This window comes from Sorex araneus, chromosome X (assembly GCF_027595985.1).
Source record: "Sorex araneus isolate mSorAra2 chromosome X, mSorAra2.pri, whole genome shotgun sequence".
Lineage (NCBI taxonomy): Eukaryota > Metazoa > Chordata > Mammalia > Eulipotyphla > Soricidae > Sorex > Sorex araneus.
The window spans coordinates 105,063,960-105,091,079 of NC_073313.1; the positions used below are offsets into that span (position 1 = coordinate 105,063,960).

General features: G+C 39.4%; 1 protein-coding gene across 4 annotated transcripts in view; it reads left to right on the forward strand.

The window, feature by feature from the left end:
* Nucleotides 1-26,806, forward strand: part of MID2 (midline 2) — a 117,502-nt gene extending 90,696 nt beyond the window's left edge. For 2 of the 4 annotated variants that reach the window (XM_055122830.1, XM_055122829.1), the window contains exons 5-10: nucleotides 807-955; nucleotides 8,032-8,159; nucleotides 10,552-10,785; nucleotides 18,865-19,026; nucleotides 20,779-20,986; nucleotides 21,984-26,806. In XM_055122830.1, coding sequence (XP_054978805.1) covers nucleotides 807-955; nucleotides 8,032-8,159; nucleotides 10,552-10,785; nucleotides 18,865-19,026; nucleotides 20,779-20,986; nucleotides 21,984-22,386 — 1,284 coding nt within the window. In that variant the 3' untranslated portion in view covers nucleotides 22,387-26,806. The remainder of the gene's footprint in view (nucleotides 1-806; nucleotides 956-8,031; nucleotides 8,160-10,551; nucleotides 10,786-18,864; nucleotides 19,027-20,778; nucleotides 20,987-21,983) is intronic. The other 2 variants (XM_055122832.1, XM_055122831.1) reach the window with 1 other exon arrangement.
* Nucleotides 26,807-27,120: the final 314 nt, after the last annotated feature.

Genomic DNA, 27,120 nt, shown 5'->3' on the forward strand with positions numbered 1-27,120 from the left:
TACAATGGTGCAAGGATGGGTGTTGGAACATCGTATGACTGAAACTCGGTCATGAACAGTTTGTAACTGTGTATATCACAATGACTCAATAAAAAATATATTTTTAAAAAAAGCTCAGGAAGGAAACTTCATTTATCAAAGTAGTTTTAAGCTTAAATTTTAAGTTTAAGTGTTACGTGGTCTTCTGGTCAGTATAATGGTTATAAGCTCATGCCATATGTGTAAAATGAGAAGTTATGTATGCCTGGAGGGCTAAAAAACTGTACCATGTTGGGGGATTCCAGCTAACTCAGGAACTGAAATTTTCAAAGATATGGTTCTGTGAATAAAGATATGCATAAAGACACAAAAGAACTATAGACATGGAAATTTAGTTACTCATAAAATGAAGGCACTTTTTTATTAAACATTTATCTGAAAATATGCTGGCACTAAAATGTAAGCAACGTTATCTCTGCATGGCAGGGTTTCTTTTCTTAGTTTTATTTTTGAAATGTTCTCAAATGAGCATTTATTGCTTTGAGAATCAGATAAATTAATGTTGTTAATAAAAAGAGAAGGTAGATCACCAAGGCTACAGGACCAAGCTTGTTGCAGCACAAGCGAGTGGGCTAGAGGAGGGTGAAGGACAGGCTGGCAAAGCAGACGTAGGTGGCAGTGGGAAAAGGTGAGCGGTCAGTATAGGATCATGGGCTGAATAGCTTTTGTTTCACTGCCTCTGAATCACTGCAGATCTTCAGGTTTGATGGTCTTTAATTAAGCGTGGGTGTTTTATCTTGTTTTTCTCTTCGGCTAATTCTGTTAAGGTTATGAAACTGAGAAAGTTGGCACAGCAGGTTGCTAACTGCCGCCAGTGTCTTGAACGTTCAACAGTCCTCATCAACCAAGCGGAGCATATTCTAAAAGAAAATGACCAGGCACGGTTCCTCCAGTCGGCAAAAAATATTGCTGAGAGGTATGTTCCTTTTGTTCTTTCCACACACCAGTTCTGGTGAAAAGGGAGACTTTGTTTTGGTTAGGCCTATAAACAACTGAAGCTGTCACTGAAGATCCTTCCCAGCGAGGGCTCCTTCTATGTATACACTGTTTGTCAAGAATCCATGACCTACATTGTGGCAGTGGAAACTGGCCGGCCCTTCCCGCCTCCCTGCCCACTTGGGGTCCTGGCTATCATGACCACGCTCTGCCTCCAGGCGCCACTTCAGCCTATCAAGGGCCTTAATCCAGAGACTCCCAAAAGAATATCACAATGGATTAGCTCCCTACAGAAGTGTCTCTGGACACCAACCATCTACAATTTTAGAATTCTGGAAGTGCACAGCTGCAAAAGCAGCCATGTTATCTCTCATGATATTCCTAATAGGCTGTCACTGTTACTGTCACTGTCATCTGTCACTGTCACTGTCACTGCTCATTGATTTGCTCGAGCGGGCATCAGTAAAATGTCCATTGTGAGACTTGTCGTTACTGTTTTTGGCATATGGAATACACCACAGGTTGCTTGCCAGGCTCTGCTGTGCGAGCAAGATACTCTTGATAGCTTGCCGGGCTCCCCAAGAGGGGCGGAGGAATTGAACCCGGGTCAGCCGCGTGCAAAGTGCTATTGCTCCAGCCCCTTATGAAAATAAAATTGAAAAAAAAAAGGAATCCATGGCCTATTGAGAGTGCCAGGTTAGGAGTGAGGGAAAAATAGGCTGCCTGGAAGTTATACAGGAACACAGGAGAAGGTTCTCGAACACATTGGTGGTGCTAAAGGAAGTAAAAAAGAAAACCATAACTGCCAGTCAATAAGAATGTGTATGGGGGGTAGTAACCTTGGACCAGAGAGGACTTAAGGATGGGGGTCATGGGCACCTTGGTAGCAGGGTTGTGCCATAATTTTATACATCCATACCAGAAACTAGGGTCTAGAGAGATAGTAGAATGGGCAGGGCATTTGCCTTGCATGTGGCTGGCCAACTCGGGTTTGATCCTTGGCACCCCATATGTCCCCAAATCTTCCAGGATTGTGATCCTTGTGCATAGCATCAGGCATTCGCTATGACCACCTCTGGGTGTGGCCCAGAAAATGAACAAAACTATTTGTTACCCAGAAACTATTGTAACCCTATTACTTAAACTATAATTAAAAATCTTTATAAAGAATCCATGGTCTGAAGGAAAATGTGAAACATTGCTAAGCAGAGTGACTCAGACATCAAGAACTACAGGATTTGCATGCCAGATTTGACCACCTCATGGCCTCTCATATACTGAAGACTTTGCCTCTAGACTCGGCGTTCCCTTCTGTTAATTCTACCATCATTCAGGGAGTCACTAACACCATCCACGTCACTGCCCCTGGAGTACTCTGGCTGTCTTGTCTTCTGGTTTCTTCTACAATGTCTCTCACCTTTGCTTCACATCATCCACTTGCTTCCAGAGCTGCTAAACCACTCCATCACTCAGAATTATACTTAAATCGTGTGAAAAAGAATCCCACTTTCTAACTTCAATCTATATATTTAAGACGGTCTGTTTTTCTTTCCTGTTACCCATAATGACTACTTCAAGTCTTTTGAACACATCTAATACTTCCAACTCTGTCACCTTCCCTGTCATGCTCAGTAGAGACAATTCAAATCCAGGGAACTAAACTTTTATAATAAAGATAAGCAATTCAGCTCTATTATCTGTTACTATTCGCATGAGCCTTCTAAGTAATATTCACCTGATGCTATTTTTTAAGTTTTATCCATGAATTGTTAATGTCTGCTAATTTGGAAAATTTTCAGCGATTATTTCTATAAATATTTTTATACTACCTCTCTTATGAGGAGTCCAGTTGCATCCAATTCTGCGCAGTTTTTCTTGTTAGTTTTGTTTTGGGGCCACATTCTTCTGTTTTCAGACGTGATTTCTAGAGACTGTATGGTGTTAGGGATTGAACCTAGGATCTCACACGTGGTTTGCATGTGTTCTAACCCTTTGATCTATCATCCCTTCAGCCACTTGTTATCTCTTAACATATTGAGCCTTATCTTTTTCTCTTTGGGCATATGGAATACAGTTAGAATTACTTCTAGTGTCCTTGTCCGCTAATGCTGACCTCTGGGTCAGTTCTGGGCTAGTTTCTGTTAGCTGTTTTTTTTTTCTCATTATTTCTTGTATTTTCTTGCCTCTTTGCATGCTCGTAAGTTGTGATTGGATGTCAAACATTGAGAATTTAATTGTCACTGGGTGCTATATAGTTTTATTGCTATATACATTTGCTCAATGGGTCTGGGCACCACTCGTGATAACTTTTGAACCAAAGGTTCAGTATCAAGGTCTAAGGATATACCACGTCCAAGGGTCATCTGGACCAGCCCTTTCTTGCTGGGGGCCATCAGGGCTACATCTGGGGATGTTCAGAGGACTGGAAATCAGATCTGGGTGAGGCATAAGCTATGCATTCACCCTAACCATGTCCTATTTCCCAGGCCTAAACCACTTTGGTTGTGTTAAGAAAATTGCCCAGAGCATCCTAAGAAAGAGTAAAAAGGAAATGAAAATTTTAAAACTTGTTTGTTTATTTGTTTTCAGTCCACACAGACCTACAGCTTGGGTTGTTTCTCATGGCTCTGTCCTGGTGGTACTTGGTGGATCATGTGGTATTAGAGGATCAACCCTGGGCCTCCCGAACACAAAGCATGGGCACAGCCCATTGAGTTCTCTCTCTGACCCCTACAATTATTTTAAATTGAAAAACTATTTTAAATTTATTTAAATATTGGGTAGGATTTCCCAACCTCCACTGTTGTGTAGGGAACTATACCACTATTTTGATCTCTGTTACTTTGGATTTTAAAATACCTGTATTTTAAAATCAACATTTTGAAGTCTTCAAAGCTGTTTTTCTAAAATGTTGCTGACATAGATATGGCATACCTTTGGTCTTTTATCATGCAGTTTTTCCTTGGGCAATCAGCGGGTCGTTCCAATATGAACAGTGGTGAATATCTGTTCTGGAAAATTTAAGAATATTATTTGTTAATATCCCCCATCTTTATTTTTGTATCACCCCTCTTTCTGGACTCTAAGTATATATTGACCATCTTAGATTTTCCCTCTGATATTTTTGTTTGTCTTTGAACCACACCTGGTGGTGCTCAGGACAAACTACTGGCTCTGCGCCCAGGGATCACTCCTGTTGAGACTTCAGAGACTCTATGTGGTCACAGGGATTGACTCCAAGTCAGCCACATGCAAAGGAGGTGCCTTATCTACTGTACTCTCTCTCAGGAGGATCTTAGTTATCATTTGAAAAGTTTCTTGTAGGGTTAGGAGGGAATACAGTGGGTTGAACAGTTGCCTTGCATATAGATGACCTGAGATCAATCCTCAGCACCACATATGGTCCTTGGAGCCCTGCCAGGAGTGATCACTGACCACAGAGCCAGGAGTAGGCCCTAAGCATCTGGTTGTGTGTGGCTCAAAATACAAATAAGCAAATATGTTTCTTCTGAGGACTGTATTGCCATTGTCTTGGTTTTCCTACAGATTTCTTGATTCCTTAGTTCTGTTTCTCTAGTAACCTTTGGGTTGCCTGTTTAAATTTAAGACCTAAAAAGTAAGTCAGATATCAAGGGAATGGGGACAGTTTGCTGCTTGCTCAACTTTGTTATAATGCCAGATTTTTGTGGAGAGCCTGTCTCAGTTCTTAGGTGTTTTCTCCTTTGGTCAGTTTACCATTGAAGGAATTCACCCAACCCCTGCTTCTATTAGGGGAAGAAAGGCACAAGTTACTATTCTGAGAGTCAGGGAAGGAGAGAGCTGAAGGATTGAAGACTTTTTAAAAGTACATAGTGTCAAAGGTAAGCAGACAGAAACTTCACATCTCTTGCCAGCATGAAGAAGGAGCATGGGTAGTCTGTGCTTCAGTGGTTCTGGAATTCTAGATGTTCCCCTTGCAAACCATAAATTGTTTGTGACATGAAATCAGTTTGATGTTGTTGGTTTCCTGGCCCACCTTCCTCTGGTGTGTTGTTGGTTACCACGCATCCATTTCTCTTGCTTCCAAACACTTTTTGATGGTCTGTTACTCTATGGCTTCATTTTCTCCATTTTTCTTTGCCCTCATCAGTTTATGATATTACATTCTTTATCATTTAATTACATTTCATAATATATATTTATAATAATTTAACCATCCCCACTAACTTTTCAACCCTTTTAAAATGTCTTCTACAACTGCACTATTAGAAATGTTGTTCCAAGTTCAACAAATGAACACCTTGTTTTTATATACTAGATGTTTTTGGTTTGATTTTACTGTTTTGGTCTTACTTTGCTCTCTCGGTAGCCTCTTGCTACAGAATGGCTGTATTTTTATTCTCTCTGCCTTTAGCTTCCCTGAATATGCTTGGTTTTCTTGCTACCTACCATCTGGTTACTTTTGTCTTTTTGAGCGGCTCTTCTTTGACCTATCATTTAAATGCTATGTTCTCTGAACTCTATCTTGTTATTTTCTTTTCTAAGTATAAATTATTCCTGTTATAACTGTACTTTCTCTCAGAGCTTCAGTTCTGGTCTAGGTGTTCATGACTTCAAAATCTCTCTTAAACCTTTTTTATTTTTCCAGAGGCACAGGTGTAGCCTATGACATAAGAGGAACAGAGAGCTATATGTGGTATGGTTTGCAAATCATATTCCCAGCTTAAGTAGAAATAGTACTCACTTGTCTCTCATAGGTTCTGATACTTTTCTTCATCATTATTCATTGTATTACATTAAAGCAAAGTCTTGAGTTAAAATGGACTTTTAATTGGGAAAAGCATTCCCCCCTCATTATAAATGACATTCTATACCTAATAGATTTCAAATAAAGGAGCACAAGGGTGCACAAACAGACGTTCTCGCATACAATCCAATATAATTTATTTTTACTACTTTTTTAAAATTAAAAATGTTATTGAATCCTCATGAGAAACACAGTTACAAAATTTTACATGTTTGGATTTCACTCTTACAGTGTCCCTTCATAGTGTACATTTCCTACCACCAATGTCTCCAGTTTCCCTCCTGCCACCCTCCCTAGCCTGCCTGTATGGTAGATACTTCTCTCTCTGTTGCTCTGACCCTTCTTGCTCTCTCTCTCTTTCTTGTACTGTCTCAAATCCGATGTGATTTAATTCATTCTTAGTCTACAGCTAGTACTTATGTTTAGGAGTACAATATTCAAACATAAGGTTTGAATACTACATGTTCTGCATTATATCCTCATTTGAAACTTATATCCTCATGTGAAACTTCATATATCATGGACTTTTTGTCTGTTTATTTGTGTGTTTGGGTCACACCCAGCTTATTCCAGGCTCTGCACTTATGGCTCACTCCTGATGGTGCTTAGGGTACCATATTGGATATTAGGGATTGAACCCAAGCCAGCGCATGTAAGGCAAGCAACCTGCCCACTGTACTGTTGCTCTGACCCTTCTTTGACTTTTCATGTAGTTGGGTTTTTAAATATATGCTGGCTATTTTTGTTTTATAAATTAACTTTCTGTTTTGTTTACTCTCCTATTATCACTTTACTATCAGCTCATGCCTTGATACCTAAAGTCTCTCTCCAGCTGTAAACACTTCCAGCCATCCACCACATCTCAGCAGCTATTAATAATCATATGATTTTTTCTTTCCTTTTATTCACATAGTGTATTACATTGATGGTAGTATATTTTATCTTGCCTGCCTGGACTAAGCACGTCCCGCTTGGTCATGTCGCATTTTCATTTTGAAGCATTGTTGAATTCAATTTACTAGTAATTTTAGAGAATTTTACATCTGTGTTCATTAAAAATAATGGACTGTGGTTTTCCATTTTTGGTAATGTCCTTGGCTATTTTGGCATCTGAATATTGCTGGCCTCATAAAATATGTCTGGAAGAGTTCCTTCTTGGAATTTTTCGAAGAATCTGAGGAGACTAGGCTTAAGTTCTTTCGATATTGGGTGGTGTCCAGGAAGGTAGTGCAAAGGAGGGGCGAAACCCATATGCAAAACCCGGGTCTGAACCAGAGCATGGCGTGGCCTTGCAAACATTTCTAGGTATACCCTGGAGGTCCCCTGGCACTTATGAGCCCAGACAGCACTGTTTCACTAGGCCTGAGCACTGAGCCATCAGGCATACACCATTGCTAAATATTACTTGGGTCCAAACTTTGCTGGGGAGGCCACTATAAAAATCAATCACTATTTAGTAAAACCTCTATTGCCTAATTAATACCTTTCTCTTTCATGATCTATGATCTAAGTTGTAAGGGCAACTCATGACCGAATATTATTCTATCTGTCCCTAGTGTCTTGCACATTAATTGTGCTTAGTACGTTCACAGGGTTATGGTAAAGAATATATTAGAAAATGTCTGTAAAGTACATGCATGCTGCCTTGTATATACTAAGTGCCCCATATTATGTTAATATAACTCAGTTATTCATACAGTTACTTATTCATTATGTGTTCAACAGTATGTTCGAATCCACGGAAGATAAAATATACAAAGTTTAAGCCCTCAAGAATCTTAGAATTAGTTGGGGAAATGAATAATAACATTAGATGTAAATGTTATAAAGGATCCAACAGAGTACAGTATTGCGGGGAAAGTTTGAACACAGCCACAGTATGCCGACTTTTTGTTTATCATAAAACCCATAAGAAAAAAATCTGTCAAATTGCTCCTACCAAGCCTGTCTTCAGAGGTCTAGTTTTGATGCTGCCTGCCAGATGGAAAATGATGCAGAAGGGAAAAAATCCTCTATTTACTTCTCAAAATTAAGACAGGATAGGGGAGTATGTTTAAGGGATGAACATATGTGAATAAATATGGTCTAACTTAATTGGTTCCTCATGATTAAAATTGAAATGGTTTCCACTGGAAAAGCACAGATATTTTTCACGTAATGAATCAAGCCCTACGCATTGTTTATTTCACCCTGTTAAATCAGAAATCAAACACTGGATAAAGGTTTCAGAACTATTTTGAAGTATATTGATGTACTCTTCTCTTTTCCAGGGTCGCTATGGCAACTGCATCCTCTCAAGTTCTGATTCCAGACATCAATTTTAATGATGCCTTTGAAAATTTTGCTTTGGATTTTTCCAGAGAAAAGAAACTGCTGGAAGGGCTCGATTATTTGACAGGTGTGGAAATACTGTGCTTTCCTTACTATTTTAGTCCCTTTCTTTTCATGTGCTTTTACTCTAAAATAATAATCAGAAAAGGACAATATTTATAATGAAAGTGCATGTGTAACCTTTTCAGTGGCACATGTACTTTTACTGTTGAATATATTTTGGTTTTTGTAATGGAAAATAAAAATGATATGTCAAATATTTCTGGAGGTAGAATATGTATACATATAAATACATATATATATTACTTGTATTTACCTTTAAGCATATACCCCACATATATACTTAAGTACTTTTAAGTATTTAAAAGTATAAATACTTTTATATAAATACTTTTTTTTTTTTTTTTTGCTTTTTGGGTCACACCCGGCGATGCACAGGGGTCACTCCTGGCTCATGCACTCAGGAATCACCCCTGGCGGTGCTCAGTGGACCATATGGGATGCTGGGATTCGAACCCGGGTCGGCCGCGTGCAAGGCAAACGCCCTACCCGCTGTGCTATCACTCCAGCCCCTATAAATACTTATTTTTAAATAAATACACATACATACTTTTTGAAGGTAAAAAGATAAATTGCTGGTGGAATTTTCCATATTAGTCTATCATTATCACTTTCTTTTTTTTTTCTTTTTGGGTCACACCCAGCAATGCACAGGGGTCACCTCTGGCTCTGCACTCAGGAATTACCCCTGGCCATGCTCAGGGGACCATATGGGATGCTGGGATTTGAACCCAGGTCGGCCACATGCAAGGCAAACGCCCTACCCGCTGTGCTATCTCTCCAGCCCCTGTCATTATCACTTTCTTTTCGCTTTGGAGCCACACCTGTTGTAGTCAGGGCTTTCTCCTGGATCTGTGCTCAGAGATCACTCTTGGTGGGGCTAGGAAACCATATGTGGTGCTGGAGATTGAACCTGGGTTGGTGCCATGCAAGTCAAGTGCCTTAGGCACTATGCTATCTCTGTGATCCCAACAGAACATCACTTTTTATGGGGGTAGAACTCAGGTGACAATTAGGAAACATTAGGGAATTCCCCACATGGTACAGGTTCCACTCAAATGGTTTTAAGTAACTTGAGGAATTAGCACAATAGGAAGGAAAATGTAAAAAAAAAACTTGCAGATAATTTTAGAAAATGAGGGCTACAAGTTGTCTTATTGCAAGTACTTCAGGATTACTGAATAATCATTTCATGAGAAAAATACAGAACAACTATGTGTTTGTGTGTATCTTTGGTTCACTGCAACCTGTGTTCACTGCAACACTGCTTACAATAGCACTGTAGCACTGCACTGTAGCACTGTCGTCCTGTTGTTCATCGATTTGCTCAAGTGGGCACCAGTAATGTCTCCATTGTGAGACTTGTTGTTACTGTTTTTGGCATATTGAATACACCACGGGTAGCTTGCCAGGCTCTGCCTTGCAGGCGGGATACTCTCAGTAGCTTGCCCGGCTCTCTGAGAGGGATGGAGCAATTGAACCCGGGTTGGCGTATCTTTGGTAATAAATTTAAATAGCTTTCATTCATCAAATACTCTGTGCCAGACTGTATATTAATTTTATATCATTGATCCTCACAAAAATCTGAGAGAATTGTTACCCCATTTACAAATGAGGGAAATCATATTAATCTGGATTTGATATACTTCCAAAAATATAATAAAACATTTTAAAATTTTAAAAACTGAGGGACCAGGAGTTAAAATGCATGTTTTGCAGATGGCCAACCCAGATTCAATCCCTGAGCATCACTGAGTATAATCCTTGTGCCCGTGTGTGCCACCAGGGTGTTCCAGGCATTCACATTGTCGCAGGGCCCAAACAGCGTCACATCCTCCGGCTCTCATATTGAACAGCTGGTCTGGTTGGCCAGAAATTTCCAGGAGGGAGCCCTGGCTTTCTGGAAATTGCTTGGCTCAAAGGACATGCTTTTCATGTGGGAGCCCCAAGTTCTCTCCCCCATACCACGTGACTCCTTGAGCACCACTGGAAACAATCCCAGAACCAGAAGTAACCCCGAGCACTGCTCTGTGTGTCCCCCAACTCAACCAAGCAGACACCTTTCCCACAATAAAGATAATTATATGCTTACAATATAATCACAATATAATATATAGTAACATATAGTAATATATTAATATAATATATTATTGTATTATTAATAATAATATAATAATATTATAATTATATGATTGTCATATAATGAGAAAATTGTGTGACCCCTTTGCTCAAATATATATGTATGTGTTTTTACAGGCAGATTAGACTGTCTCAATAGCATGCCGAAATGCTTGCAAATCTTTCCCCCAAAGACTTTGGGTCAGTCAGCACTTGTAACAATTGTAAGTATTCCAGAACAGAGAGTATGCTTTTCTTACCTTCTCCACCTTTCCTTTCAGCCCCAAACCCACCATCCATCCGAGAGGAACTCTGTACTGCCTCCCACGACACCATTACCGTCCACTGGATCTCGGATGATGAATTCAGCATCAGCTCCTATGAGCTTCAGTACACCATATTCACTGGCCAGGCTAACTTCATCAGTAAGTCATGGTGTAGTTGGGGCCTGTGGCCAGAGATAAGGAAATGTAAGGAAGCAGTAAGCTGCTCAAGATTGGCCGGGGCGCCACGAGGCAAGTGTTTGTAAGACATGTTAGGTTGTTTAGTATAGTGTTTCATAGACAGTGTAAGCTCCCCAGGGCATTGCACAAACCTGACTAATGACAGACAAGCAAGTTGTGTATTTCACTTCCTGGGCAATCACTGGGGCCACTCCCATTTCTTTATATGACCCTGAGCCTTCTCTCCATTCATCCATGTCATTTCACTCTCCCAAGTCATCACACAGCTCAGGATTAATTTGAGGGAAGCTCAACCACCATCATTGCTAATATGTGTGTGAACATCTCTCATTTTATCTCTTGTTCCACTGTACTATCACGGTAGGATACATTTATTTATACATTTATTTCCTACTATTTCCTTTGCCGTATTCCTTTTCATTAGCAAATACAGTGATGTCTCCATCCCTTTTTCCTTTCTCCCTTTCCTCCAAAAAAATGAAAGTAAATATAGACAGCATCTCAGGGAACTATAAAATGAATGTTACTTTAACTTAAATGTTAAAATTCACCTTTCTGATCAATTTGGAGCAATACAGGGCACAGTAGGAATTTTGGCCAGACAAGAAGGGTCCAGCTGCCAATTCCTTTCCATCCACTGTGGGAATAAAAGCCAATTTAAACTCAGATTCAAGATTGGAACTTAGTCCCACTCTAAAATGGCATGTACATAGACCCAAGTCAGCAAGTTCTGTAATCTTTATCTTTTTTTTTTTTTGGTTTTGTGCTTCTGCCTTCACAGGTCCTATGAGAGAAGTTTCTCCGTAATATCCTGTAGACCTTCTTTTCCTACTTTCTGGAAATTCAGGGAGAGATTGCTGACTGCGGGAGGGGATGGGGACTTTTAGGGTTCATATTATAAAAAAAAGTTTGCCTCGTGCATCTCTAATATAAGCCAGTTGGCCTAGTAACTGTGTTACTAGCAGTTTCTCTAGGCTGTGAGGTCACAAGCTCCAAAACCTCTTGGGCATACTTGACTTTATTGTCTCTTCTGCTCTGGGAAGTATGAGAGTTAGAAAGTATGCTGCTTCCTGGGAATTGGCAATAAGTCCCCAAGTAACAAAGATCTAATGATTGTTATCTGTGTTTTCAAAGATATCTAGCCCTTTGTTTTTTAAAAAGATGATTTTTAGCAGGAATAGGATGGCAACTCAGAATTGGAAGGGACCTTGCAAGTTACAGGGTCTAAGCTTTACTACCAGACAACTTGTAGATGATCGGTCTGACTCTGCCCGAACGTTTCAGTGATGGAGTGTGCACATCTAACCAAAACGGCTCATTGAATTATTGTGCAGCAATAAATAGTTGTCTGTGTTTCTTTATAAAAGGCCCAATTCCTCCTTCTAGCAAATGGGTCTGACAACAAAAATTGGCATGCCCATTACTCTTTGCTAATTGCAGTCACTCCTGCTTACTGTATTTCATTTAGTACTTATGAAATAGATTTGAATTCTGTTTTGTAGGTTAAGAAACGGAGACTCGAGTTATATGAATTTGTTAAGATCATTAAGTTCATAGAGACAAAATTTGAACACAAGCCTTGAGTCATGCTTCATTTTAATGCTCTTGAAATTAAATCACAGCTACCAATTGGTTCTAGTCCTGGATTTCTGTGCCTCACTAACTAATCCATTGTTCATAGGACAACTCTTCAGATAAGTTTTACCTATCTCTCATGTCCCCTCTAGATTTCTTCTTTCCCAGGTACAGTTCTTTGAATTGTTCCTCATGTTACAAGGTTCACACCCTTTCTTGTTTTGGTATTCTTTTTATGGACACATTGCTGTTGATCCATGTGCTGTCTGGTACGTGAATCCAGCACTCCCACCATAGAAGAAAGCAGGGTTGTTTTTCTCAAAGTTAGGTGCTGGCCCCCTTTTTCTATATTTATTTTTCTAGTGAAACATTGACTACTAAGTGTAGACAAAGCAGAGTTTGCAGATATCCCTAGGTTATCTAGATCTAGATCCTGTTGCTAGACAAGTATCTCAACTGAAATACAGCTTTATCCATATTAACATTTATCTGGTTCATTTTGACTCCTTCTTCCAGCCTCTTTCTGCCTTTCAATATATTTGCTTTTCATCCCAGTCTGCCTAATGTCTGCGTCTGGTAACTGGTAGAAAGGAATAAATAGACCAGGGGTCATTATTTGTTAAATGGAAATAGGCAAATAAGATCTAACTGTTTTACTGGGAATAAATATTTATGAAGAGTGTGGGTCTCGGTCCTACCTACCCGTCTGCCCCACTTCTCTTAACTATATAGCAGGTCTGAGAGTTCTTTTTTCTTTGATATTTCTTTTTATTTATACCTCAATAAAAATTGTTTTATTTTGCCATAATAGCCAATTAAAAAGTTGTTGTGGGGCCAGAGAAATAGTACTGTGTGTAAAGCACTTACCCTGCTTCTAACTAAAGTGAGTTCTATCCTCAGCATTCCATGTATTTCCCCTGAGCACAGCAGGATGTGTCCCCAAACCTCCCCCTCCAAAAATATGTCAAGGACATTGCTTTTATTCTAAAATTTCACTTATTATTGAGGTAACATAGTTACAATAGTGTTAATGCTTATGCTTTTGATGTACCAAGTTATTGCAACGCCACTACCAAAGTGCCAGTCCCTCCACGACTCCTCATGCCACTTTTAGCCCTTCCTCCCCAACCCCCAGCCCCTCTCATTACCCCCCACTTGGTAACCGCAGTTCTGTTGTAAGAATCCAAGGGTTTGTTTTCGTTGGATTCTTGTTTTGTTTCTTTACAGAGTGTATTTGGATGAGATCCATCTGGTAGTTGTCCTTCTCCCTCTGATTTATTTCCCTTAACATAGCACCCTCCAGTTTCACCCATGTTGTAGCAAAAGGCAAGATTTTGTCTTTCCTTATAGCTGAGTAGGATTCCATTTTGTACAGATATTATAATTTCTTTTTTAAAATTTATTTCTTTATTTTTCTTTCTGAATAATTTTAATGAGTATAAACAGTATTGTTTCATCAAGCAAAAAATATCTTTGTTCTTAAAAAATACCTTCTCCCTGATGCTTGAAAATATAGCACTGAAGATAAAATAACCCAGAGATGTGTATTTTTGTTCCTGATTCTTACATTTATGCAAAAATTTAAACATGTGAACATCCCTTGAATCTTAATTGTATTTCTCCATTGAACATACTTAAACTCTTTCCATTGTTTTCCTAAAATATATCCCATCTCCATGATTTTTTCTTTATTCAGCAGTAACAGAGCTTCTATTTTGTTTTGTTTCAGGGTCACATCAGATAGGGTTTAGGTCTGTATTCATGAATTACTCTTAGAAAAGTTCAGGAGACCATATAGGATGCTGGAGATTGAACCCAGTTGGCAGCTTGCAAGTCAAGTACCTTACCTGCGTTACTATTGTTCCAGCTTCCATAATAATTTTATAGATATTATAATTTCTTTAACCAGAAGTTTATTCCTTTCTTGATAAGAAATTAAGCTGGATAAGTGGTTTCCTTATTTCTTTGAACTCTCTTTATTTTTTTTGTTTGTTTTTTGCTTTTTGGGTTACACCCGGCAGTGCACAGAGGTTACTCCTGGCTCTGCACCCAGGAATTTCTCCTGGCAGTGCTCAGGGGACCATATGGGATGCTGGGAATCGAACCTTTGAACCTGGGTCAGTCGCATGCAAGGCAAACGCCCTACCCGCTGTGCTATAGCTCCAGCCCCCAAACTCTCTTTATTTTTAACTATCTCCTGCCTCTTCTAAGAATTGAAATATTAGCTAACAAGTAATGTTTCAGATGATGCTATCAGCTTCACGAGAATTCCAATAGATATTGAAATGATTGCCTTCCCCTTTCCTGTAGATCTTTCCTTGGATTTAATATTTTGTTTCACATTACAAAAGCACTGGCAATAACCTCTGTCTGGCCAGGTAGGCTAGAATATGCTGCCATAGCAAACTCAGTGGTACAGAATTTACATTGCATGTGTGCAGGCCTGGGCTTGATCCCTAGCACTGCAAAAGACCCCCCACAAAAATGAAATATAATATCCTGCCTACAACCTCTGTTACCCCTTTTTTCATTCTCATGCAAATTTTCATCTCTCATTTACACTCAAGTTTTTTTTTTTTTGCTTTTTGGGTCACACCTGGCGATGCACAGGGGTTACTCCTGGCTCTGCACTCAGGAATTACTCCTGGCGGTGCTCAGGGGACCATATGGGATGCTGGGAATTGAACCCGGGTCGGCCGCGTGCAAGGCAAACGCCCTACCCGCTGTGCTATTGCTCCAGCCCCTACACTCAAGTTTTTAGATTTCTATTGTTCCAATTTCCTTTTAAACAAGGTGTAAATGTCCATGCCATAATTCAATCGGAAGTCCCATCTCACCAAGTCTCAGTGATATCAGGAGGAGTATATATTTTCATTTCGTGAATTTTAAAAAATTATAGACCAGGGGCCAGAGAGATAGTACAGTGGGTAGAGCAATTGCCTTGTTCCCAACTGACCCAAGTTCAAACTCTGGCACCACATATCTTGCCCCAAGCTCCACCATGAGTGATCCTCGTGTACAAAGCCAGGAATAAGCCCTGAGCAAAACCTGATGTGGCTCAGGAAGAAACAAACAAACAAAAAAATAAGTCACAGACAAGTTGCAAGACTTGCACAGGAACACTGTATACTCTTTACTCAGATTCACCCATTAATAGCTTGCCCCGTTTCATTTATCTTCTCTACTCTTCTTGATCCATTTAAGAGTAAATTGCACTCATCATGACCTTGCATCCTATATTCTTTCGTACATTTTTCTCAGAAACTGAAAACTATCTGACATAGCCACAGTACAGTTGTCAACTTAAAAAGTTAACAGACACTTTTATCTAACTTACCAATTCATAGTACATGTTTTGATTAATATTCTTTATAAGATATCGTGGGCCCAATGTTGTCCTTTATAATCTAGGATTGAGTATTTTTTTTGTCATGTCTAACCTTTTTAAGCTGGAACGTTCTCCCAGTCTCTCTTTGTTATTTGATGACAATTTAAAAAGTACGCTTGAATTTCTGTTATATTGTTCCTTATTTCGAGTTTGTCTGATGTTTCCTCCTACAGGAGATGGTGTTCCAAGTATGCATTAATGACTTGACTATTAAATCAGATGCTGTGACCTCCTCAGGGTATCACATCGGGAGGCACCACAGTTAATTTTAAGTTCCAGGTCTCATGTGTTGCTCAATGTCTTGACCATGAGGCTGCTATTTTTTTTGCAACTAGTAATTGTGCAGTGATCCTTTGACTATGCAAATATCCTGCCTCCTAAATCAAGCCCATCTCACCGGCACTCATGTTTTAGCAGGGATCCTTCTTGCCAGATGGAGTGTTTACTGTGATGATTGCAACATGATGGTTTTTCAACTGAGTATTCCCTCCCACATTTACAAGTTGGCACACCAGCATTCTGCTGGAAGCCAGAGCCTCACCCACCATTTGTTTGTTTATTCATCTACATAGTATGGGCTCATGAATTCCCTATTTTCAGTGGTTGATAATTACTGTTTTCTTACCTTTGTGTTCAAATTGGTAGAAGCCTTTCAAGTTGGCTCCAGGGTGTTTGGATCCTACCATCATTTGCTTGCTCTCTTCCTTACTTTACAAAACCACAAAAAGGTCTATTCTTGCTTTGACCTCACCAGCTTCGAAATTAAGCCATTTTGTTTTCAAAGAACCCTAGATTCACTTTGTGGGCAATGGTATTAGATATGTTCTCAATATAAGATATGCACACAGGTGCCCATTTATGTAAACATATGCACACATGTAATACACTTAACTATACTGTGCATATGCATGTATGTGTGCATGTATACACAGTACATATATTTTAGAAATCACCAGCTTATACCAGTTCTTCCAATTCAGGGTCCTGCAAGTACTGTCCCTGCAGGTTTCTTCTTGACTTTCCAATCCCATATTTGCATGTTTCTCATTCCATAATTGTCCTGGTGCACACTAACATTACGGCATATACTTCTTTACTTAGTCCCGTAATTTATATGAAATAGATTCAGACTTGCTCTGCCGCTACCCCTACAAAAACATACAATGGGTTAAGATTAGTTTGCTCTCCTCCTCCCACTTTCATCCTGTTGATGTGTTTGTTTGTTTTGAATGCAGTTGGGCTCATTTGTTTCAGTTTGCTTCCATTTTTATTCCCCACTCTGCCCATTCACATAGATTTCATTTTAATGTTTTGATTTTGTAAAACAATGGTATGTTCCCCAAGTGGAAAACAGAACCAAAAAGGTATACACAGATAAGTGTCATTCTCACCCATTGCCTTTAAATTCCTTTCCCGTAACCCTGTCACTCATAGGTAATGGATCACATTTTTTCCTGGTTTGTTTTTCCCTTCCTGTTGTTGTTTTATAAATTTAGGCAAACATATATGTTTTCTTATTTGTCTTTTTTTGAATTAAAAGTATCCTACTTTAAGCACTCATTTGAAACTGGCTCTCTCAGTTGATAGTATATCATGGAACTCACTCCATATAAATTCATAGAGATCTTCTACATTGTTTTTATACAGATGCATAAAACTACATTGCTAAGTTTGTTGTTTGTTTGTTTTGGATTGCTGTAAGTACATCTGGAGGATTATGTGTTTCCCTCTTTTTATTAAAATTTCATGTGCAATTTATAATTTATGTTGTACATTGGGACATTGAAAAACCAAGGCCTTAATCACAGTTCTTGGGCCTTATCCTTATTTTTATTTATTTATTTTTTTAATAAGTGAATCAATTATCCTTATTTTCTTTTAATGAGAAACACTGAGTATCTCCACCAGTTATTTTTCTTTGTACAGTATATCTATTTATTCTACATTGTACTTCTTTTTATATTTTAATTTAGAATTTTTCTACCTCTCTTCCCAACTAATTATAAAATGCTCCTGATTAGATTGCTCTGAAAATACTCATTATTGCTTTCAATTTTCAAACTCCCGAATATTTTACTAGAGCTGCATATCGGTGACTAATTTCACCACCCATTTTTTTCTTACTCTTTCCACCCCCTGGTAGAAATACGGTTTGAAAAATGTTAAACTAAAAAGCAGATAACAGATAAGAGAACTCTAGATAATCCACATACAAGGATGTGGATTCTGCTTTTACTAAAAGCCAAATGATATGTCTTGTTATGTACGTTTTTGTCTAAGTCACAATGGTCCAAGGAGTTTTCAAAGGAGAAATTCAGATCTCTGATCCCTTTCACTATTTGGAAAGAAAGATGCTTCTAGGTAATAAAGTATTCCTGGGCTACCCAGTCGCAAATGACTAATGGAATCAAAATGGGGAAAGGGTAAAACTAAATAGTGTTGTGAGGAGATGTTCTTGCAGTTTGGTTATCATGTCATCTCCTTGGCTTTCCTATGATATATTGGAGCCCAGCTGGTTTTGGAAGTAAGGATGAGAAGGAGATAAAAAGAGTTTAGTGATAAGCTCTGAAAGCATTGCTAAATTGGCAAGACAAAGAACATTGTTGTTCACCCAGTGGCTTGTAATGTAGTGAAAACACCACTGGACTAGGATTAACGACACCAGATTTCTCCTCTCAGCTCCACCACCAGTTGTTTGGATAAATCACTTTTCTTTCCTTGATCTTTGTTTCTCAATTGCAAAATGAGGGAAATACCGTGTCAAAGGTGTCCTTTTGCCCTTGAGAGTCTGCTTCTGTGTGCTGCATGAAACTGCTCTATCTAAACAGAAATCCAGTACTCAGAGGACTGCACCTTTGGAATCAAGATCTGCAGACTCCACAGAAGTGATTATTCTATGATTTTTATACAGAGGCCTGTCTGGTATCACTAGACAGAAAATCGTTCATTTTCTAATTTTCACTCCTGGCTAGCATTGCCAGGAGTGAGAAGCTGGGCATACCTGTAGCTTCATGGGAGAAAAGAAACAATGTTTTGTGGGATTCAAAAGAAACAAAATGAATTTTGTGATCCCTTCTGAGGGAGGGGATATAATGCCATTTTTGTGTGCTTCTCATCCTGTTTCCATGACCTGCCTCTTAATAGCTCTGTCTTTCCCCGTGTCACAGGCCTGTACAATTCAGTGGATAGCTGGATGATTGTGCCCAACATCAAACAGAACCATTACACAGTGCATGGACTCCAGAGTGGGACTCGCTACATCTTCATTGTCAAAGCCATAAACCAGGCAGGCAGCCGGAACAGCGAACCTACCAGACTCAAAACAAACAGTACGTTGTGATGACTCTGAGAGAGAAATTTTCCCGTTGGTGCCAGGGAGTCCTTTCAGCAGGCCCCCAGAGTAGGACCAGAGCCCAGAGGCACTGGATAGAGGAGCTTTGCTGTTGTAGTTTGTGTTGGGGACAGCAGGTTTGTGTGCACCCCTGGGAGGCATGTGGACACATAGAGATAGTTCAAATAATTGGTGACTTTTCAGGATGTTTGTGAAGCGTTTTCTCCCTGTTCCCCATGCTTGAAGGATAACTGAGCTCATGATAATGATAATCGATCTGGTAAAAAAAATCCTTCCACCAGAGAATCTGCTGCTTGGGAATGGTTTTGTCTGCAAGGGACAGGAACTTAAATTTAGCTTTACAATCCGTATTTGTTCATCGTTGAAGCAGTATTTTTTTCTTCTTGCTTGGCAAGAAATTTGAAGATAGGTGGTTCAGGGTTGGGATAGTAGCTGTGTGATGCCTAAAATTCTAAGAGTCCTCTGTATGTGTGTTGACTTATTGCTGCATGACTGTAATATGGCCACAAAGATTTCTAGCAGTTAATTCCTTTACAGAGAGGAAGATGGGGAAAGGAGTTGGTGTGCATGCTGATTGTTCTTTTTTAATTAAGAAAATGAGTACTTTTACAAAGTCACCTGCCATTTGCTTCCATCATATGAGCCCCCTGTGCGACAAGGAGGGAGGTTAGGGGCTTGAATGTTTAGCTTTCCTGGTCTCTGTACACAAAGATTGTAAGAGAGGGAAAAAAAGTGGGGAATGAGAGTTAGTTCACCTACAGTATGTGCCACAGATGCACATTTTATGTAACACACCCTTGCCACACCCAACTGTTGGTCTTCTGATTCAACTAATTTTGTCATCTGGTTCTATGCGATTTTAGAAGCCAACTATTGTTGTCTGTGATGCCTCATGAACAGTGGCTCTAAAATTGACTCTACCTAGTTATGTGTTAATGATGTTTCAACTGTCACTGTCACTGTCATCCCGTTGCTCATTGATTTGCCCGAGCGGGCACCAGTAACGTCTCCATTGTGAGACTTGTTGTTACTGTTTTTGGCATATTGAATACACCACGGGTAGCTTGCCAGGCTCTGCCGTGTGGGCAGGACACTCTAGGTAGCTTGCCGGGTTCTCCGAGAGGGACAGAGGAATCAAACCTGGGTCGGCCATGTGCAAGGCAAATGCCCTACCTGCTGTTCTACCGCTCTTGTCCATATTTCAACTGTAGAAGATCAAAAGTTGTCCTATTGTTGCATTCTCCTCAGTTTGTGTGTGTGTGTGTTTGTTTTCGTGGTGCCAAGGAATTAAATCCAGGACTACATGCAAGGTTCTCTGTGTGCCTTATCCCAATGAGCCACATCTCCAGCTCGCCAGTTTGCCTTTATATTGCCACCAAGCAGCAGTTGCTTCATTAATTGCTCTCACCTTATCTCACCTCAAATACTCCTTTACCTAAAATCTACTTGAATCCTAAATCATTCTCTGAAACAAAGCAAAGAACTCAGCACATTTTGAGAACGTGAGACCTTGAGAGACCCCTTTGAATTTGACAACATATAGGCAGGGGACAGCTTTTTTAAAGAGAGGAGTCGGGTTTGGGCTTGATTTATTAATGGAGTCCAAAGAGCCACCAATGTGTATAGCCTATGAATAATCTCTCTGAGGCTGCCCTGAGAGTGGTATTCCTAGAGGACAAAGATGACCTTCTTAAAATGTCCTCACTTGCTTTTTTTCTTCTTGTCTCAGGCCAACCCTTTAAACTGGATCCCAAAATGACACACAAGAAATTGAAGATCTCCAATGATGGGCTGCAAATGGAGAAGGATGAGAGCTCTCTGAAGAAGAGTCATACCCCAGAGAGATTTAGTGGTACAGGGTGCTACGGGGCAGCAGGAAACATATTCATTGACAGTGGCTGCCACTACTGGGAAGTGGTCATGGGTTCCTCAACATGGTGCGTGGATCCAAATTTCTCTATTCTTTCTTGTTGTGAGGTTCTCAGGAACTTCAGTTCTCTAGCAATCATGGGATGAAAATGATTCTTAGAAAAAAATGCCAGTTTATTTTTTTTAATTTTTTTTTCAGTAAAGTGACAGGGAATCTACCAGGTTAGGAGTTTGAAAAATATAACTGCTACTTTTTTATTTTGCTTTGGGGCCCCACCTGGCAAAGCTCTGGGGTTACTCCTGGCTCTGCACTCAGGAATTACTCCTGGTAGAACATGAGGAGACTATATGGGATACTGGGGATCAAATTCAGGTTCTCTGTGTGCAAGGCATGTGCCTTACCCCTTGTGCTATGACTCCAGCCCTCTAATTGCTAATTAAAAAATATGTAGTGGTATCAATAAGGAAGAAATCTGTATTTTATCCCTTCCCTTCCTTCCCCTCCTCTGCTCTCCATTCTCCTCTCCTCCCCTTCCTCCCTCCCTTCTTCTATTTCCTTCCTTCCTTCCTTCCTTCCTTCCTTCCTTCCTTCCTTCCTTCCTTCCTTCCTTCCTTCCTTCCTTCCTTCCTTCCTTCCTTCCTTCCTTCCTTCCTCTCTCCCTTCCTTCCTTCCTTCCTTCCTTTCTTTCTTTCTTTCTTTCTTTCTTTCTTTCTTTCTTTCTTTCTTTCTTTCTTTCTTTCTTTCTTTCTTTCTTTCTTTCTTTCTTTCTTTCTTTCCTATCTTCCTTCCCCCCTCTCTCTTTTACTTTTTTCTTTTTTTGGGCCACACCCAGTGATGCTCAGTTATTACTCCTGGCTTATGGATCACTTGGCAGGGCTGGGGTGGGGAGACCATACATAGTGCTGGGGATCAAACTTGGGCCAGCTACGTGCAAGGTAAGCACTTTACCTACTGTCGTAATCTCTTCGGCTCCCTGTATTCTATTTCTTATATATGCCATGTATCTTGCACTGCTCCAATCATTAATAAATGCTTATATCTCTCTCCTTTGTGCTGTTTGACAGGTATGCAATTGGTATTGCCTACAAATCAGCTCCCAAGAATGAATGGATTGGCAAGAATGCTTCATCATGGGTCTTCTCTCGATGCAATAGTAACTTCATAGTGAGACATAACAACAAGGAGATGCTGGTGGATGTGCCCCCACAACTGAAGCGTCTGGGAGTCCTTCTGGATTACGACAACAACATGCTGTCTTTCTATGACCCAGCTAACTCTCTTCATCTTCATACTTTTGATGTGACCTTCATTCTTCCAGTTTGTCCAACATTCACAATCTGGAACAAATCCCTAATGATCCTATCTGGCTTGCCTGCCCCAGATTTTATTGATTACCCTGAGCGGCAGGAATGCAACTGCAGGCCTCAAGAATCCCCTTATGTTTCTGGGATGAAAGCTTGCCATTAAGTTACAAGAGAGCATATAATTCACTGGCTCTCCAGTTCAGCAGTTTTTCCACTTCTAAAACCTCAGTTAGTGTTCAATATACAAGATACAAAATAAAGTTTATTTCAATCATTTAAAATAACTAGATATTCTAGATTTGATTTGTGTGCATTTAAGCTTGTATTCAAATCAATGTATTGAGTGTCTCAGAACAAATGATCTGAGTAGCCTGGGTTCAAGCCATTGAAGAAAAATATTGTAGAGAATTCCTCTTGTCATTGGAGATGTGACAATTCCCAATGATGCGAGACTATAACTGATACTGAAGGAAGTTAGGCTCATTCTAGGTAAATAATGTAGAACGATGCTCCAAACAGGGAATAGCCACATGGAAAATAAGGGTGGGTGGGGCATCAGCCTTTCTAGTACTGGCTAATTTAGCCAAGTAGAATTTTGAAGTGTCAGATGATCATGTACTATATATAGCTTTTGATAAAATCTGCAATCAAGCATTTGTTAGAAAGAAAACATGTATCATGTATATATAATATATTAAATGAATATATAACACATATTATATATTCATTTTAATTATATATGCATCATAAACTTTTTCATTTGTTCATTGAGTGAGAAATATACTGAAAGAAAAAATAAATTATCTTATCCATTTTTGTCCACTAAAAGGAACACTAACTCCATCAACATTTACCTTTCCTCTTTCCCTTCCTCCCTCTTATAATGCAATCCCACAAGTTCAGGAATGACTAGCACAGTGGGAAGGGGTCTGGGTGGGATAAAAAGAGATTGGGAAACATATTGCACAGGAGATGGAGGCTACTTTTGGATGAAAATGGATCCTGGTAGAAATATTATATGTAGTGCAGTTCAATTGATACTATTTAATGAAGATAGTTCTGAATGGTTGAAAATTGTGTCACAGAATATTCAAAGAAATACAATTTTACTACTTGGATGGCTATGCAGTTACTAGAATTAGGCTTTTAAGAAAGTGATTATTGAGGACAGAGAACTGGTCTAGTGGTTACGGTGCTTGTGTTGCATGCAGCAGACCTGATTTGATCTCCAGCACCAAATGGTTCCCTTTGCACTCGCAGGGGTCACTCCCAACCCAGAGCTGGAAGTAGTCCCCAGGCACACCGGACGTGGCCCCAAAGCCCCCGAAAGAAAACAGTGATTGACCGTATTTACTAATTTGTCAAATGGACTGTTATAACTTATTTACATATATGTGTATCTGTATCTTCAGATAAAGAACTTTTTGAAATGCTTAAGAATGCTGAGAACAGTTTCCTGAAACAGGTGAAAAAAATCATTCCTCTTGCAATATTGTCAACATCAGTCAGCTGCTGTGTTGACCCTTTTTGGCAAGTACAGCCTAAATTCCATCCTTGACCTCTTTGCTCCAATCGAAGGGAATCAGGCTTTATGGGCTGTGATTTTGATAGTGCCACTGCAGGCATTGGAGATGGAAGAGCCAGAGCTTTCTTTCTCTTTTTCCAGGAGCCAAGTCTGCTTCAAGAAGCCTATTCTGTGGGAGTTGTAAAAATATTACTGTTGTATGCAGAACGATAGCTGTTACAGGCCCCCAGATTGGAGTCTTGAAAAAATATTTTATTAATTCACTCAACTATCTACTAGATGCCACGTACCATACTGCTGCTGAAATGTTGATAAGTCACAATTCCCTGTTTTCAAAGAGGTTTACCATTCTCAGAGTGGGAGAGCAAAATAGCTATATAAATCACCTAAATGACAGTTACTATTTGTTATGGAAAGCTAAACGGATACAGGTGACAGGCTAAACTTAACGTATCTAGTGGCAGAGTTAACTTTTTCATTTTCAAAATCAGGATGTGTACGTACTTCCTGCTAATCAGGAAATGAGCAAACTCAGTAGGATTCAGCCATACTGGGAAAGAGCTTGTGATGGAAAGCTCATAGCTTTGGCTAAAATGATACTATTTCCTCTGCCATTTAAGGATGAGAACTAGGGCAAGTACTTCATTTGTCAGAGGCTGTTTCTTCTCTATAAAATAATATCTACCTCACAAGGCTGTTGCAAAGATTAAAGAAGATAGCACATGTGAACTGCCTAGCACTGCGTCTAGCATTTAGTAAATGTGTAAGAAATATTAATCTCCGCACACACTCCCTCAGTTTGGACCTCAGAATTGGTCTTACCTACCCTGGTCTCTTCTAGAGACCATCCCCAAATTCTTAAAGCAAAGCAGAAAGATGATTTCCCCTTTTATATAACCTTATCTAGCTCCTCTAGCATCCCCTAGAATTCAGTTTCTAAGGGTTTGACTTTATGGGACCCTGTTTGCTTTCCTGGGTTTATCTTTTGCCACTCCTTACACCCTTTCTTCCCAACACCTCAAGTTTTTCTAGCTGGGTTGAAATTGTTTTTTGGTCCTGAAGCAGAGAAATTAGTAACAATTTTGATGTTCACAGTATATATAGCTGGAATTGTTCTTAAGTTAATGAAGTAGTACGAAAATTCTCTGTGGTGGTGACATTCCACTTCCACCCCACACATTCAATTTTTCCCATATTTTGTTCTTGGGTCATCCACACTACTCATTTGATATGTCCTTTAGATTTTAGTGACTGGCAATGCTTCAATTTCCCTAGCCTTCATTTGACTCTACCCCATAATACTTTTCCTACCCTGACAATTGAGTCAGATTGACTCCTGACACCTCCCCCAGACAGCACTCTGAGCCTGCAACAATAATCACATGGTAGAGCTTTGTTTTCCAAAATGCTGCCTTCTATGTGAGAATTGCCTTTTCTGTTTATTTAAACAACTGCTTCTTGGACCCCAGCCCTGATCTCCTTAATTAGAATATCTGGGCACTAGGGTGGAATGTGACAATTTTGACAAGCTCCCCAGGTAATTCTGATGCACAAAATTTAATGTGATAATCACCTTCCTTCCTAGACACTGAATGCCTTGAGGGGAGGGATTGTATTTTGTTCTTGTAAGTGAGTGGAGCAGAGTAGGTGTCTGGCTCATGTTTATTGAATGAATGTGTGACTGAACAAATGAGTAATCAAAGTTTTCCTCTTGTACTCTGAGATCCACATTGGTATTTTGTTATTTCCTGGGCTGAGAAACTTGGTTACTTACTTCTCCATTTGGGCTGTATTGATGGTATTTTGTGGATGTTCTTGGACTCATATGTCTAAACAAACATTGTCACCCTCAGAAACTTAGAATTTCTCTTGGGAGATAGTTTGCCGCATGTGGCACTATTCTGTTCAATGCTTGTCTATTCAAATGTTATTCTTTGAAAGTGGATTTAGGATTTGGATATAATCAAAAGTCACTCCCAGCTAAGTCTACTGAGTAAAATGGGAAATTAGACTAGGATAAGCAATAAAGTTTCTGAGCCCAATAACAAAAAGTGCTTTCCAGGAAATAACATGGAGGTAGAGTATTCAGTGGAGACTTGCCTAGAACACTGGCAGTGCCAGGGACCTTAAGAGAAGTCAGTGACTACCTCTAGGTAAACCCAGTTGAACAAAGGGACTAGGGCATGTATTTAACACCTTCAGGGAAGGTGTTTCCATAAAAAATTGTTGTTTCTCTGTTCAATCTATGCTATAATTCTTTCTGTTAGAGTATGTTATATTATTTCTCTTCTGTGTGCAATTTATGCTTGTTTCCACATTTTATATTGTCTTATTGAAGAAAGCACAAATATAATCACAAAGTCAAAAGAGTTAAGAGACTATGAAAAAAAATTTATTTCCACATTGGAGTTATGGCTACTTGTAAGTAACAGTAACTGCATCTGGATGGTTTTTTTTATCACATATTTCCATTGTGTAACTTTGGATGCAGTGAAATTCAGATTGCAGCAAAATCACTTTCATGTTCTTTTCAGCTAAAATACACTAGGTCAATTTTCTAAACTTCCATGGTTTACTTATTTATATATGACTACCTGAATGGACCAATCCATAGATGGACTTTTTGATAAGCTCAAGTATTTGATACCCTTTTCTTCACAAAATGTGAGGCTGATCAATTAGAACAACTCATTTAATTCAATATCTGGGGTTATTCGCAGCCTCAGAGTCACTGGGCTTATATCTGGCTATGTATTACATGTTGGCTGGATTGACTGCCATCAGGTCAAATAAAACTGCCTTTTATGGTTTGATCTACTGGCTTTAGACATATACTGTGTTATTATTGGCTAGAATATTTATTCAACTATTGTTGGACTATTTTTTATCAAATGCTTTATCCCCAGGCTTGTTTGTACTGGGAGATCTGGACCAATGCTGTCTCTCCTTGTGACAGAAATCTGAGCATCTGTGGATTACACAGCCTCATCCCTCTGCAATATCCCAGCCCATCTGAAATGCTATATTATGAATTAAATAAATATCTATGTATTCATGAGGTTTTTATGGTCTTTCATAGAGTTTACTTGGGGGGAGGTTAAAAGAATGTGACTTTGAGTTACTGGAATCGACTCAGTGACTTGGGGATAATTTATTATCAGATAAAGGTTTGGGCAGAGATGATCCAGAGAATTCTGGAAACTGACATCCAATTATGTAGACTTAGGATTCAGGAACATGATGAGATCAAGAGTACTACATGAAACAAAGTATAACGTTTGAGAAAACACTACTCATTAAGTTTGGCATTGGGACAGAAGGCAGAATTTATAGAAGAAAGAAAATCCCTAGGCTAAACCTTTGTTTAAGATC